General features: G+C 39.1%; 1 protein-coding gene across 1 annotated transcript; it reads right to left on the bottom strand.

Moving 5' to 3' along the window:
- Window positions 1–4753: 4753 nt before the first annotated feature.
- On the bottom strand, window positions 4754–11474 carry LOC114652459 (gastrula zinc finger protein XlCGF26.1-like). The gene is made up of 2 exons (XM_028802840.2): window positions 11132–11474; window positions 4754–6001 (listed from the first exon to the last, which is right to left on the bottom strand). Exons 1-2 carry the CDS (start codon window positions 11448–11450, stop codon window positions 4824–4826), a joined length of 1497 nt encoding a protein of 498 aa, XP_028658673.1. The 5' UTR covers window positions 11451–11474; the 3' UTR covers window positions 4754–4823.
- Window positions 11475–12544: the final 1070 nt, after the last annotated feature.

The raw sequence follows: 12544 nt of genomic DNA, 5'->3' as shown, positions 1-12544 counted from the left end.
CTGGCCATCTTGTTGTACCCCACACTAATCTACACTCCATGGGTGACAGCAGGGCCTTCAGCTGTATAGCGCCCAGACTCTGGAATGACCTACCGAAATTAATCAGGTCAGCTGACTCCATGAATTCTTTTAAAAAACAACTCAAAACTCATCTGTTTCAGGAAGGCTTTTAGCTCTACCTGACTCTATTACCCTGCTCTCAGTTTACCTCTATGTCAGTGGTTCTCAATTTGTGGGGCGGGTGCGAAGTAACAAAAAGGGGGTGCGAAGATGTGAAAAAAAGAAAACAAGAATCGAAAATATGAAAAATACATCTATTAAAACAAAAACAAATTAACTTAAACTACATTCTGATACTAGAAAAATAAATATAGAGTTAGATAAATGTCGATAAAAGTAGGTATAATAAAATATGCATCTATGATATATCATTAATTAAAAAAGAACAAATTGGTATTAGTGGGCTCCTTTCAAAAAAACGTTAGAGGGGCGCGATTAAAACTGTTATGAAAACTCAGGTCGCAAATACTTAAAGGTTGAAAAACGCTGTTCTATGTCTAAATGCTAATGTAACCTGTGTGTGTGTGCTAGACTATCAATTATGTTGTCTGTTAGGCTATTCTCTGAATTCACTATCTTACTCTGCTCTATTTATTTATCTGGTTTAGGACAATGCTATATACTGTATACCCTGCCATTTTTTTTAAACTCTGTAAAGCACCTTGAGCATGGGAAAGGCGCTATATAAATAAAATATTATTATTAAGAGGAATCTCTTGTGCTGACAATAGCCTTCTAATTGCTAATGCACAGGCAGTGTGGAGTAGTGGCTAGGGATTTCAATTCCCACTACTGACACCATGTGACCATGAGCAAGTCACTTGACCGGCTTGTGCTACAAAGGGAAAAACAAAAAGAAATATAACCAATTGTATCTCAAAAGTTCTAAGTTGCCAAGGAATAAGAAATAATGGCTTTAATGTGAATTGCTAGTAGTAGTACTGTTCTTTGTTCTGATCTTTTTACTTGTGGTAATCAATTTTGTATTCTTGTCCTTTCACATTTCACACTTGTTCCTAAACAGTCCCCCAGACTGATGTTGCTTGTTTTATCCTGTTACGCAAGTTGCTTTGGATAAGAGCATCTACTAAGTAAAAAAATGTAAATCTACAGTGGTGTGAAAAACTATTTGCCCCCTTCCTGATTTCTTATTCTTTTGCATGTTTGTCACACAAAATGTTTCTGATCATCAAACACATTTAACCATTAGTCAAATATAACACAAGTAAACACAAAATGCAGTTTGTAAATGGTGGTTTTTATTATTTAGGGAGAAAAAAAAATCCAAACCTACATGGCCCTGTGTGAAAAAGTAATTGCCCCCCTGAACCTAATAACTGGTTGGGCCACCCTTAGCAGCAATAACTGCAATCAAGCGTTTGCGATAACTTGCAATGAGTCTTTTACAGCGCTCTGGAGGAATTTTGGCCCACTCATCTTTGCAAAATTGTTGTAATTCAGCTTTATTTGAGGGTTTTCTAGCATGAACCGCCTTTTTAAGGTCATGCCATAGCATCTCAATTGGATTCAGGTCAGGACTTTGACTAGGCCACTCCAAAGTCTTCATTTTGTTTTTCTTCAGCCATTCAGAGGTGGATTTGCTGGTGTGTTTTGGGTCATTGTCCTGTTGCAGCACCCAAGATCGCTTCAGCTTGAGTTGACGAACAGATGGCCGGACATTCTCCTTCAGGATTTTTTGGTAGACAGTAGAATTCATGGTTCCATCTGTCACAGCAAGCCTTCCAGGTCCTGAAGCAGCAAAACAACCCCAGACCATCACCCTACCACCACCATATTTTACTGTTGGTATGATGTTCTTTTTCTGAAATGCTGTGTTCCTTTTACGCCAGATGTAACGGGACATTTGCCTTCCAAAAAGTTCAACTTTTGTCTCATCAGTCCACAAGGTATTTCCCCAAAAGTCTTGGCAATCATTGAGATGTTTCTTAGCAAAATTGAGACGAGCCCTAATGTTCTTTTTGCTTAACAGTGGTTTGCGTCTTGGAAATCTGCCATGCAGGCCGTTTTTGCCCAGTCTCTTTCTTATGGTGGAGTCGTGAACACTGACCTTAATTGAGGCAAGTGAGGCCTGCAGTTCTTTAGACGTTGTCCTGGGGTCTTTTGTGACCTCTCGGATGAGTCGTCTCTGCGCTCTTGGGGTAATTTTGGTCGGCCGGCCACTCCTGGGAAGGTTCACCACTGTTCCATGTTTTTGCCATTTGTGGATAATGGCTCTCACTGTGGTTCGCTGGAGTCCCAAAGCTTTAGAAATGGCTTTATGACCTTTACCAGACTGATAGATCTCAATTACTTCTGTTCTCATTTGTTCCTGAATTTCTTTGGATCTTGGCATGATGTCTAGCTTTTGAGGTGCTTTTGGTCTACTTCTCTGTGTCAGGCAGCTCCTATTTAAGTGATTTCTTGATTGAAACAGGTGTGGCAGTAATCAGGCCTGGGGGTGGCTACGGAAATTGAACTCAGGTGTGATACACCACAGTTAGGTTATTTTTTAACAAGGGGGCAATTACTTTTTCACACAGGGCCATGTAGGTTTGGATTTTTTTTCTCCCTAAATAATAAAAACCATCATTTAAAAACTGCATTTTGTGTTTACTTGTGTTATATTTGACTAATGGTTAAATGTGTTTGATGATCAGAAACATTTTGTGTGACAAACATGCAAAAGAATAAGAAATCAGGAAGGGGGCAAATAGTTTTTCACACCACTGTATATCTAAAATAAAATGTAGTAAAACACAAAAACACCATGCAAAATGTGCATAAAAATACACACACACCTTTAATAATTAAATAGTTAAGTATTAATAATCTAAGTAAAAGAGAACAAAAATTTCATCTTGGTCAGCTGGTCATTCAGCCCCCAGGACATTCTTACATTTATAAGGTTTGTTGGTCTCCAGTGGACACTAAAAACTAAAAAAAAAAAAAAAAAAATCATAAAGATGCCCCCCCCCCCATTTAAATAGGCAGCATAGATAGCCCAGAAGCAGTTCTAAAAAATATAAATCAGTGTCCCACTTTTGCCTGGTGTTGTGACATACAATCACCATAAAGCATCATGCAGGATATCTATCCCACATTTACAATTGCTGTCAGTCGTCGTCCCAGAGGGTCGTCAGACACGACTCAGACCCACATTTTAAGAAACACTGCTATACAAATGAAATTTTCAAACTTAAATTGCCAAGACTGATGAGGCATCTGTAATATTAGTGTTGGGAGATCATTCAAGCATGTGCAAGCCTCATCATTAAAGGCTCCTCTCCTAATGTACTTGTATTTACTCTGGAAATTTTATGAAAACTGGAATGCAGGCATTAATATGTTGTGTAAAGGCACATTGGAGGGTCAAGCCATTTATAAATGTATATATAAAATGGAAGATTTTAAAACGGTCTCTAAACTTAGCTGGAAACCGATGTAGCCGCTTAACAACTTGGGTTATAGAAGATTGTACTTCTTAGTTCAGTTACATTACACAGCCAAAAGTATAAGTACCCTTCCACTATTTAAAAATTGAAAGTGCCAAAGATATTTGGCATCAACCATTCTTTATTTCATTGAGCAGACGGAGGCAACAACTGCAATCAAGTGCTTTTGTTAGCTCAGAATGAGACTTCTATGCTTCTCACTCTCTTTAAACAAGCTGCTCAAGTTCTCTCAAGTTTGATGGCTGCCTTCTCCCAACTGTGAGTTTCAGCTCTTTCGGTTAATGTCAGATAGGATTCAGATCAGAACTCATAGCAGACCACTGCCAGTATTTTCTTCTGCTCCTTCGTAAGTGTTCTTGGATGAATATTTTGGAGGACCCATGACCTGTGACTAGGGTGGAGCTTGCTGACACTAGGCAGAATGTTTCGCTCCAGAATGCTTTGATAATCTTTGATTCTGCCCTGCACAGATTCAAGGCACCTGGTGCCAGAGCAGCACAGCAACCCCACAACATTAATGAGCATCCTCTATGTTTCGTGTTTTTTTTTTTTTTGTAAGCTTCAGGTTATCTTCTGTGAATACAGGGCTGCTGCAACTTTCAAAAACATTTCTTTAGTTTCATCTATCTGAAACGACAGTCTCACAAATTCTGACTATGGCTTGTCCACATGCATTTTAACAAACTCGTGTCTGCCTTATTGTGTCAGACGTTTGGTCTTCTACTATGGAACTCTTTTATCCAGACAGTAATGGATGATGGGGCTTGAGATGAGCACAACTATTCAATGAGGTCTTCTAAAGGGCCCCAATAATTTTGTCCATGCCCTTTGCTTTATTTTGAGAGGAAAGTCTCATCCAGAGCTATAGAAAGTGCTGGATTGCAGTTATTGGTGTGCTAAAAAGTATAAGTCTAGTTGTCCCAATTGTATTTATTTTTTTAAAACAATATGTTAAGTCCTAAATCAAAAGACAAGTGTATGATCTATGGATTATAGAATGGTGAATGCCAGTTACTTCCATCAGTTTCAATTTGTTGCACTTAAAAACTGTGGTTCTTTTTCACATTGTGAAAGGGCACTTTTGGCCACATCCATATCTTTATATACTGCCTTGTTCTGAATTAATTGAAAAGTAATAACCAAATATGCTGAACAGCCGTATTAGTAAATTGTTTAAGTAAATTTTACTTTCTTGAAACTGCTTGTTGTTGCCATACATTATGTATGACACAACTGTTCCATTAACTTATCTTAGGTTCAATTACGTGACCATCCAATTTATGAAAGCATATTTGATTTTTAGCCTGCCACTCAAGGCTTGCTGCCATGTCCCATTTTAACTAAAATCACACCGGTGTGCTGCTTCTGATGCCCCTCAAGCTGACTGTTGCGTATAAACCGCTTCCCGCACTCCGCACAGCAGTACGGCTTGTCTTCTGTGTGAGTCATCTGATGTCGCCTAAGGCTATTCTTCTGTATGAAACATTTCCCACACTCTGAACAGCAATAGGGCTTCTCTCCAGTGTGAATTTTTTCATGACTTTGAAGACTGGTCTTCAAGGTGAACCTCTGTCCACATTCAGTGCACTCAAACCGCTTCTTCCCCATGTGATTTTGATAGTGGCATTGGAGATGATGTTGCTCACGAAATCTCTTTCCACATATCTTACAACAGTGTGGCTTCACTCCAGTATGAAAAATGTCGTGATTCTGAAACTGATGTTTCCATGCAAACTTCATTCCACATTTACTGCAACAATATGGCTTTTCACCGGTATGAATTCTCTGATGGATTTGTAAATGTTGTCTCCTGACAAAGTTCTTCCCACATTCACTGCAAATATGAGGTCTCTCTCCAGTGTGAACCATACTGTGTCGTTTAAGAGAGTACTTATTTGTAAATCCTTTACCGCATTCTGTACAGCGGTTAGATGTCTTTATGTGACCTTTCTGGTGGTAGTCAAGACTAACTTTATCTATAAACTTTACACCACAATCGGGACAACAAAAATCAAGTGTAATGTGCTTCTGCAAGTGTTGCTCAAGTTTGTTTTTCTTCACGAATGTCATTGTACATTTGGTACAACTGTAAGTTTTTTCTCTGGCATGAAGCCACTCGTGTCTTTGAAGAAAGAACTTGGATGTGAACTTCCTTCCACAGCGGGTACACTTATAAAGCTTCTGTCTGCTGTGATTCTTCTCATGTTGTTCAAGTTTTCGTTTAGTTGTAAACTTTTTTCCACATTGAGTGCATACATAAAGTGATGTATTGTTGGGGACTGTTTCCAGCATCATTATGGCTGTTGGTTCAACAATCTCCTCTGCATCTCTGGTTGATTTACTTGAGCAGTTCTTTGACTCATTTGACTCTCCGCGGGTTAGACCTTCTGAAGTGATGTACATCTTCACAAGAGGAAGACTGGGAAAGTCAGACAATGCGATTTGGATTGTTTGCATATCTTCCCTGACATATTTCCAGAACATCCTGTCTAAAAAGAACAAACAGATAATAGATTAAAAATATTGCTTATAGTAACTCCCTTGGAAGTTTTCACATTTTATTATTATACAACTAGCTGTTCTGCCCATGTAAGACAGGTTGAAACTGAAGTAATCAATGTAGATCTCAGCATATTCAGTATTAATGTTTGCAATACACCATCTACTGGAATGTATTTGGCAATACTTGTAATAATAAAATGCACTGCATTTTTCAATTCCAACAGATGGTGCTTCACAAACATTAGCTCTGCTTTTACAAACCCCATATCAAATAGCATATAACAGAGACATAAGCAACTGGATGGACACACCTATACACAGGCACGTACACACACAGACACATGATCTGTTTATTAAGGCAGATTTTGAATCATAGTGGATTAAATTTGGCTTTTAGACAACAGAAAAGATTTAATGTCAAAGTGAAACCAAATCCCTGCAAAATGCTCTAAGTTCAACACAAACACAAAATAATTAATGTCATAAGTACTCACCCCCTTCAAGTCAATATTTAGTAGATGGCAGCAATGACCGCCTTAGGGGCCTGTGTGGACAGGTCTGTTTATATCAGCTCTGCCATTTCTTCCCATTCTTCTTTCCAAAACTATTCCAGCTCTGTCAGGTGTCATGTTGATTGTGAGTGAAGAGCCTTTGTCAAGTCCAGCCACAAATTTTCCATTGGATTGAGATCTGGACTCTGACTTGGCCACTCCAGAATACTAAAATTGTTGTTCTGAAGCCATTTATCTGTATTTTTGGTTATATGCTTGGGGTCATTGTCTTGCAGGAAAGCGCATCTTCTCCCATGGTGTAGGTTTCTTGAAGAATTTTTTTTTTCTGTAGGATGAATTTCTGCATATTCTGGTGCATTCGTTCCCCCCCCCCCCCCCCCCCCCTCACAACCCTTCCAGGACCTGCTGCTGAGAATTGTCTCCACAGCCTGATGCTACTCCCATCATGCTTCATGGTGGGGATGGCAGGTTTTTGATAATGTGCAGTGTAACCTGGCTTTTAGTCTGATGTCAAAAAGAGTCAGTTTTGGTCTCATTAGACCACTGAACTTTCTCCCAGAGTCTCCCCTCTATCTTCTGCCGAGATGTTCTGTGTGTTTTTTCTCTTTGGCACTCTCGTTGAATCTGTGACTTTGTGCAGTTATTATCTGCACAGTCTCTCCGATATAATCCAATGTAGCTTGTGACTCTTTCAGTGTTCTCAGAGGTCTCTTGGTGGCCTCCCTCACTTGTCGTCTTCAGTTTTTGTGGACCACCTGCTCCAGCTGTGCCTATTTCGTCGTGATTGATTAAACTGGATACTCAGTGACTTGGAGATTTTTTTGTCTCCATCTCCGGACTTGTGATTTTCAACCACCTTTTGCTTTGTGTATTCTTTTGTCTTTGCTGTGTAGGTCAGACCACCGTACCAACTCACTACAAGTTGGACCTTCCACATACAGTCAGATTACCTTTAGGCTACAGTCAACTGAAAAGTCACACAGGTGACTGCACCAATGACGATTTAGGGGGTCATATTAAAAGGCGGAACACTTCTGTGATCAGTTATTTTCCATTTTATATTTGTAATTAATTTACATCACTGTGCAGAGATCTGTTTTCACTTTGACATTAAATAGTTTTTCTGTTAATCAATGTCAAAAAAAAAATTAATGCCACCAAGATTCACAGTTGAAATTAGGGATACTTTGATCAGGTTTTCTTAGGCATTACTCCAAGATTAAGAACATAAGAAGTTTGACAAACAAGAGGAGCCTGTTTATTAACTAATAGCTATTCTGTCCCATTATATCATCCTGATTCTTCTTAAAAGTTGTCAAGGGTTCTACTTCAACTCCATGTCTTGGTGGTTTGTTCCATAGTCCTACAACTCTTTGTGTAAAGAAGTACTTCCTGTCTTCAGTTTTAAATGCACTTCCCCTTAATTTCCAATGGGGTCCGCATAATGCAAAATAAATTATAAGATTATGTAGCAATAGGAGGAGATGTAATATTCTAGGTTTTCCTACTTTGACTATTAAACTCTACCAGTACAAGTGTAAGTAACAAATAAAAATCGGAATGTGTGTGCTTGTCCTGACCAGGTGTTGTTGTAATAATAATAATTCTTTGCATTTATATAGCGCTTTTCTCACTACTCAAAGCACTCAGCAATTGCAGGTTAAGGGCCTTGCTCAAGGGCCCAACAGAGCAGAGTCCCTATTGGCATTGGGATTCGAACCGGCAACCTTCCGATTGCCAGTGCAGATCCCTAGCCTCATAGCCACCACTCTGCCGTTGTATTGTTCCTACTAATGGGTAAGTGGGTTAGGAAATGGGATAGATAAGGCTCTTACAGAATCCCAGCAGCACTGGCACACATTGTGCCCTTTACATACGTCTTTAAGAGGCTGCCCATATATATCAGTTCTACTAAATCACTTCAATTCAATTTTTGGTCAAACTATTGGGCTGATCCACCTCTTGGAAAGGGTGTTTTGTTTGGCTTGTACTTTTTTCTAATTCTAACATTATTTACCATGTAACAAGGATAAAAAGTATATTTCTTATCTGATTAACACCTTTCAATGCACCTTACAGTGTATTAAAGTGAAGCTTGTACAGAAACTGATGATAGGAATTAGGTTAGGAATCAGGCAGTTGTTGTTATGGTGGTATTACTGTTCAAAATCTTTGCTCCATATTTTGTGTCTCCTTTAGCTTCAAAGCAAGGTATTGTTGATGACCTATTTAGGTATGATGAAGGCACTTAGTTTGCTTAGTCTGCTGCCCAGTGTTGGCGACTAGCTGTTAAGTGAGGCTAGTTAGCAATAAAGTGATTTTACCTATTTAAGCAGCTGTTGAGGATGCTCATGTACTAAAATGTGTATCAAGTGGTTTCTTTAGTCCTTCTTTGTCAGATATCTTTTTGATCCAAGTAGTCTTCAGTTACTTTCAGTGAAGTAGTCACAGTGTTCAATATCCAGCTTATCCGCAATTCTCTCTTGTCTGTGACATTTATTTTTCCAGCAGGTCTTCCTCCCTTACACTCTGCCCCTATTCCTGATATTTCTTCCTGCTACCGCATCCACCTCTCATGGTGCCGGGTCTCCGTTCATTCTAACCAAATCTCTCTTTCCTCAAGGCCTTTGATTTCTGGCAGACTGTGGAACTGTCACTCAGCTTTCAACAAGGCAGATTTTGTCACTGCCTGTGCCACTCATATTAAATCTTGACTTCCTGGTTCAGGCAGAAACATGGTTCACTTTATGCAACTCTAACTCCTTCTGCACTTTACTACTCTTAGAGGTTTTCTCACACTCCACATGCCTCTGGACATGGTGGTGTCACTAGTCTTCTCTTGTCTCTAAACTAGATATTTACTGCTCCTGATCTTTTTTACACCTTCTAATTTTCTTCTTTTTTCATTCTGTTCAAGCAACCTTGCCCTATAACTTGCTTCTCAATGTGACCTATTGTCCTCCCACATGTGAATTTTGTGAATGAAACTTCTTTCTCTTTTTTGTATTTCTATGCTCAGATCCTGTTCTCCATCTAGGAGACCTCAACATCAACCTTGCCTCTCACAGCTTATCTGGTTTCTTTTTTCTTCTCTCAGTCACAACCTCTCCTCCCTCCCCACCTATCACTCCCTTACATATCCCAGACCACTTTTTCTATTTATTTTGCTGTTGTTATACTGTACCTTCTCCCCATCCTCCACTTTTCAAAATGCAGTAAAATCTCTTTTCTTACCACCTCTTCTACATTTGTCTTGACTGAACTTTCTTATCCCGCTTACTTTTCCTAGCTCTCTGTGGACTTTTTCTTTCCCTCTCATCTCTTGATGCCCACTGTCTACAGAAGGTCCACAGTTGAGCAAACACCAATCCATGAGATCAAATGAACTGCATGCAGAGATTGGATTATGCCAAGGCACAGATCTAAGGAAGGATACAGTACTGAAGGTTACCAAGAGCACATTAGCCTTATTCATTCTTAAAAGGAATATGTTAAGAACAACAAGAAGTCCTCCTAGAGCTGAGCAATTGGGGAAGAAGGGCCTTGGTAAGAAAGGTGACCAAGAACACAATGGTTACACAGGTTGAGCACAAGAGAACTTCTGTGGAGATGGAAGAAATTTCCAGAAGGACAAAAATCACTGCAATACTCCACCAATGACCAAATGGAAGCCTCTCCTCTGTGAAAGACACATGACAACATGCTTGGGAGTTTGCAAAAAGGCACCTAAGACTCTAAAAAAACAACACTGTCTGGTCTGGTTAAACTAAGAGTGAACTGTGTGCCGTCAATTCTAAGTATCACATCTGGGGGAAACCAAACACCACTCATCACTTGTACAATACCATTCCAATGGTGAAGCATGGTGACAGTAGCATCAGGGGTGACTAGTCAGAGCGGAGGGACCACTGAACTGAGTAAAGTACAGTAATATTGTTAATAAAACACTGCTTCAGGGTACTCTGGACCTCAGACTGGGCTGGAAGTTCACCTTTAAAAACACAATTTCAGAGTGTCTTAAGGACAACTCTATGAATGTCCTTGAGTGGCTCAGCCAAAGCCTGGAATTGAACATTTCTGGAGAGACCTGAAACTAGCTGTCCACTGATGGTCTCCATCTATCCTGAAAGAACTTGAAAGGATCAGCAGAGAAGAATGGCAGAAAATCCCCAACTTCAGGTAAGCAAAGCTTGTCACATCAGACCTAAGAAGACTCTAGGCTGGAGTCACTGCCATAACTAAGTAATGAGCAAAAAGTCTGAATACTGTACTTGTTTTAGTGGGATAGTTCAGTTTTTTTTTTTTTTTTGTTAAACATCTTTAACAATTCTGCTATAATTTTGAACTCCTGTTTTCACTTTGTCATGCTGGAGTATTGAGTTTTGCTGGATGAAGGAAAAAGGTTTGTTTATATGATTTAAGCATTAAAGTACAACATAACAAAACGTGTAAAAGTGAAGGGGTTTGCATACTTAAATACATGGGTATATAGCAAAGGACCCAAGGTTAAATGTCAGTGTAAAAAGCAAAGCGTTTTTCCCTGATGTTAAACAAGACATGCATTCTTCTCTTTCATTCTAACACATTCTATTCTGTTGAACTCACTTATTAAAGGCTTGTTGATCGAAGTTGACACTGCGTCCTCTTTTGGACTTCTGCAGTAGTAGTTGTCCTCCAGCTCCTCAGTCAATTCCTTCTTGACTATTACACTTCCCAAATGTACTGTGTGCTTCAGATCTGGACAGTCCTTGAGTTTAAGATCCGCTTTAAATGAAATGTTCTCTCCTTCACATCCTGTTGTAATGATTTCAGATGCAGGGTCATAAATCTCCTCCTTAATGACTCTATCGATTCCATATCTGGGGTCACTAACCTCTTTTTTGATGGCCATAAATCCTGGGTCAAAAACCTCCTCTTTAACCATGACAGATAGATAGTGAAAGATAGATGATGATGATGACACCTGGCAGATTTCAGGGCTTCCTACCACAAATCCATCTGTGTGCCTTGGTCTCCTTAAAGGCAGGGAAACATTTTCACCCTGGTAGAATCTTCCTCAATGCACATCACTAAATGAGACTGGTGAAACCTACACCAAGTCTCTGGACTCTGATCACATATTAGGCCATTCACTTTTTGGGGTCAGTCTCCTTTTTACCTAGGAAAGGAGAAGAGAGATAATTACTTTGGAAAGTTAAGAACTATTCTGTTTCAAGAAAGTAACAGAGAATTTAGAAGGATGGTGTTAAAGTCCACCAGGATGTGAAACGTAGGGTAGATTGGATGATAAAATGTAAATTTACCAATACTGACAATACACTCATAATCCCAAGTCATTGCCAAAAAATCCTTGTCCTAAACCAATAGTTTAGTTAAGAATCCACAATCTGAAAATTAAAGAAAAATGTAACATAATAATTGCACAAAACAATAACAAGAAGAGACCACAAACCAAACAATTACAATAAAAATCTATAAAATAAACTAGTTGGATTATCTTTCAAAAATGGACAGCCATCTCTGACATTACACATTTCTGTCTAGAAGAAGAAATAGCTTAAGGGAAAAAAGGAACGATATCAGTCTCATGTAAAGCTGGCATTAAATTACATGACTCTTCCAACAATTTTTGGTCAGAGTCTTCATTTGCACAAATCTACAGACAATCATACGGAGTTGTACACAGTTGCAGTATGCACCTGTTACCATAGTTCTGTAGCGTGACACCTCCAGTAACTCAACTCATTTATAGTACTCTACCACACTGGCTCAGTTTTAATGTAAAAAGTCACCAGGAATAAGCTCTCATGTCTGTGAACAATAATAGCCAATGATCACTCAAACAAAACAACAGTGCTTTACAAGGCTCACAAGCAGTAAGGAGAGTTGATGGCCACAAGCAAAGAAGGAAAGCAAATAGTATGCAAATGTCAATAGTGAACTAATTCAGCTTCTAAAAATGAAAACAAATGATTGATACATGCAGTTCAATTTCAGTTAAATATCATAAATCCATGT

Source organism: Erpetoichthys calabaricus, chromosome 5 (genome assembly GCF_900747795.2).
Source record: "Erpetoichthys calabaricus chromosome 5, fErpCal1.3, whole genome shotgun sequence".
Taxonomy (NCBI): Eukaryota; Metazoa; Chordata; class Cladistia; order Polypteriformes; family Polypteridae; genus Erpetoichthys; species Erpetoichthys calabaricus.
Note: the sequence above shows the minus strand (reverse complement) of the source record. Positions and strands in the feature narration are given on the sequence as shown.

What these genes read in the sequence shown, in the direction of transcription:
- LOC114652459 (XM_028802840.2), bottom strand. Translation starts at nt 11,450, where the DNA reads ATGGTTAAAGAGGAGGTTTTTGACCCAGGATTTATGGCCATCAAAAAA. An exon ending in GATCAACAAGCCTTTAATAA is followed by an intron (nt 6,002 to 11,131) that starts GTGAGTTCAACA and finishes TGTTCTTTTTAG; the next exon opens with ACAGGATGTTCTGGAAATAT.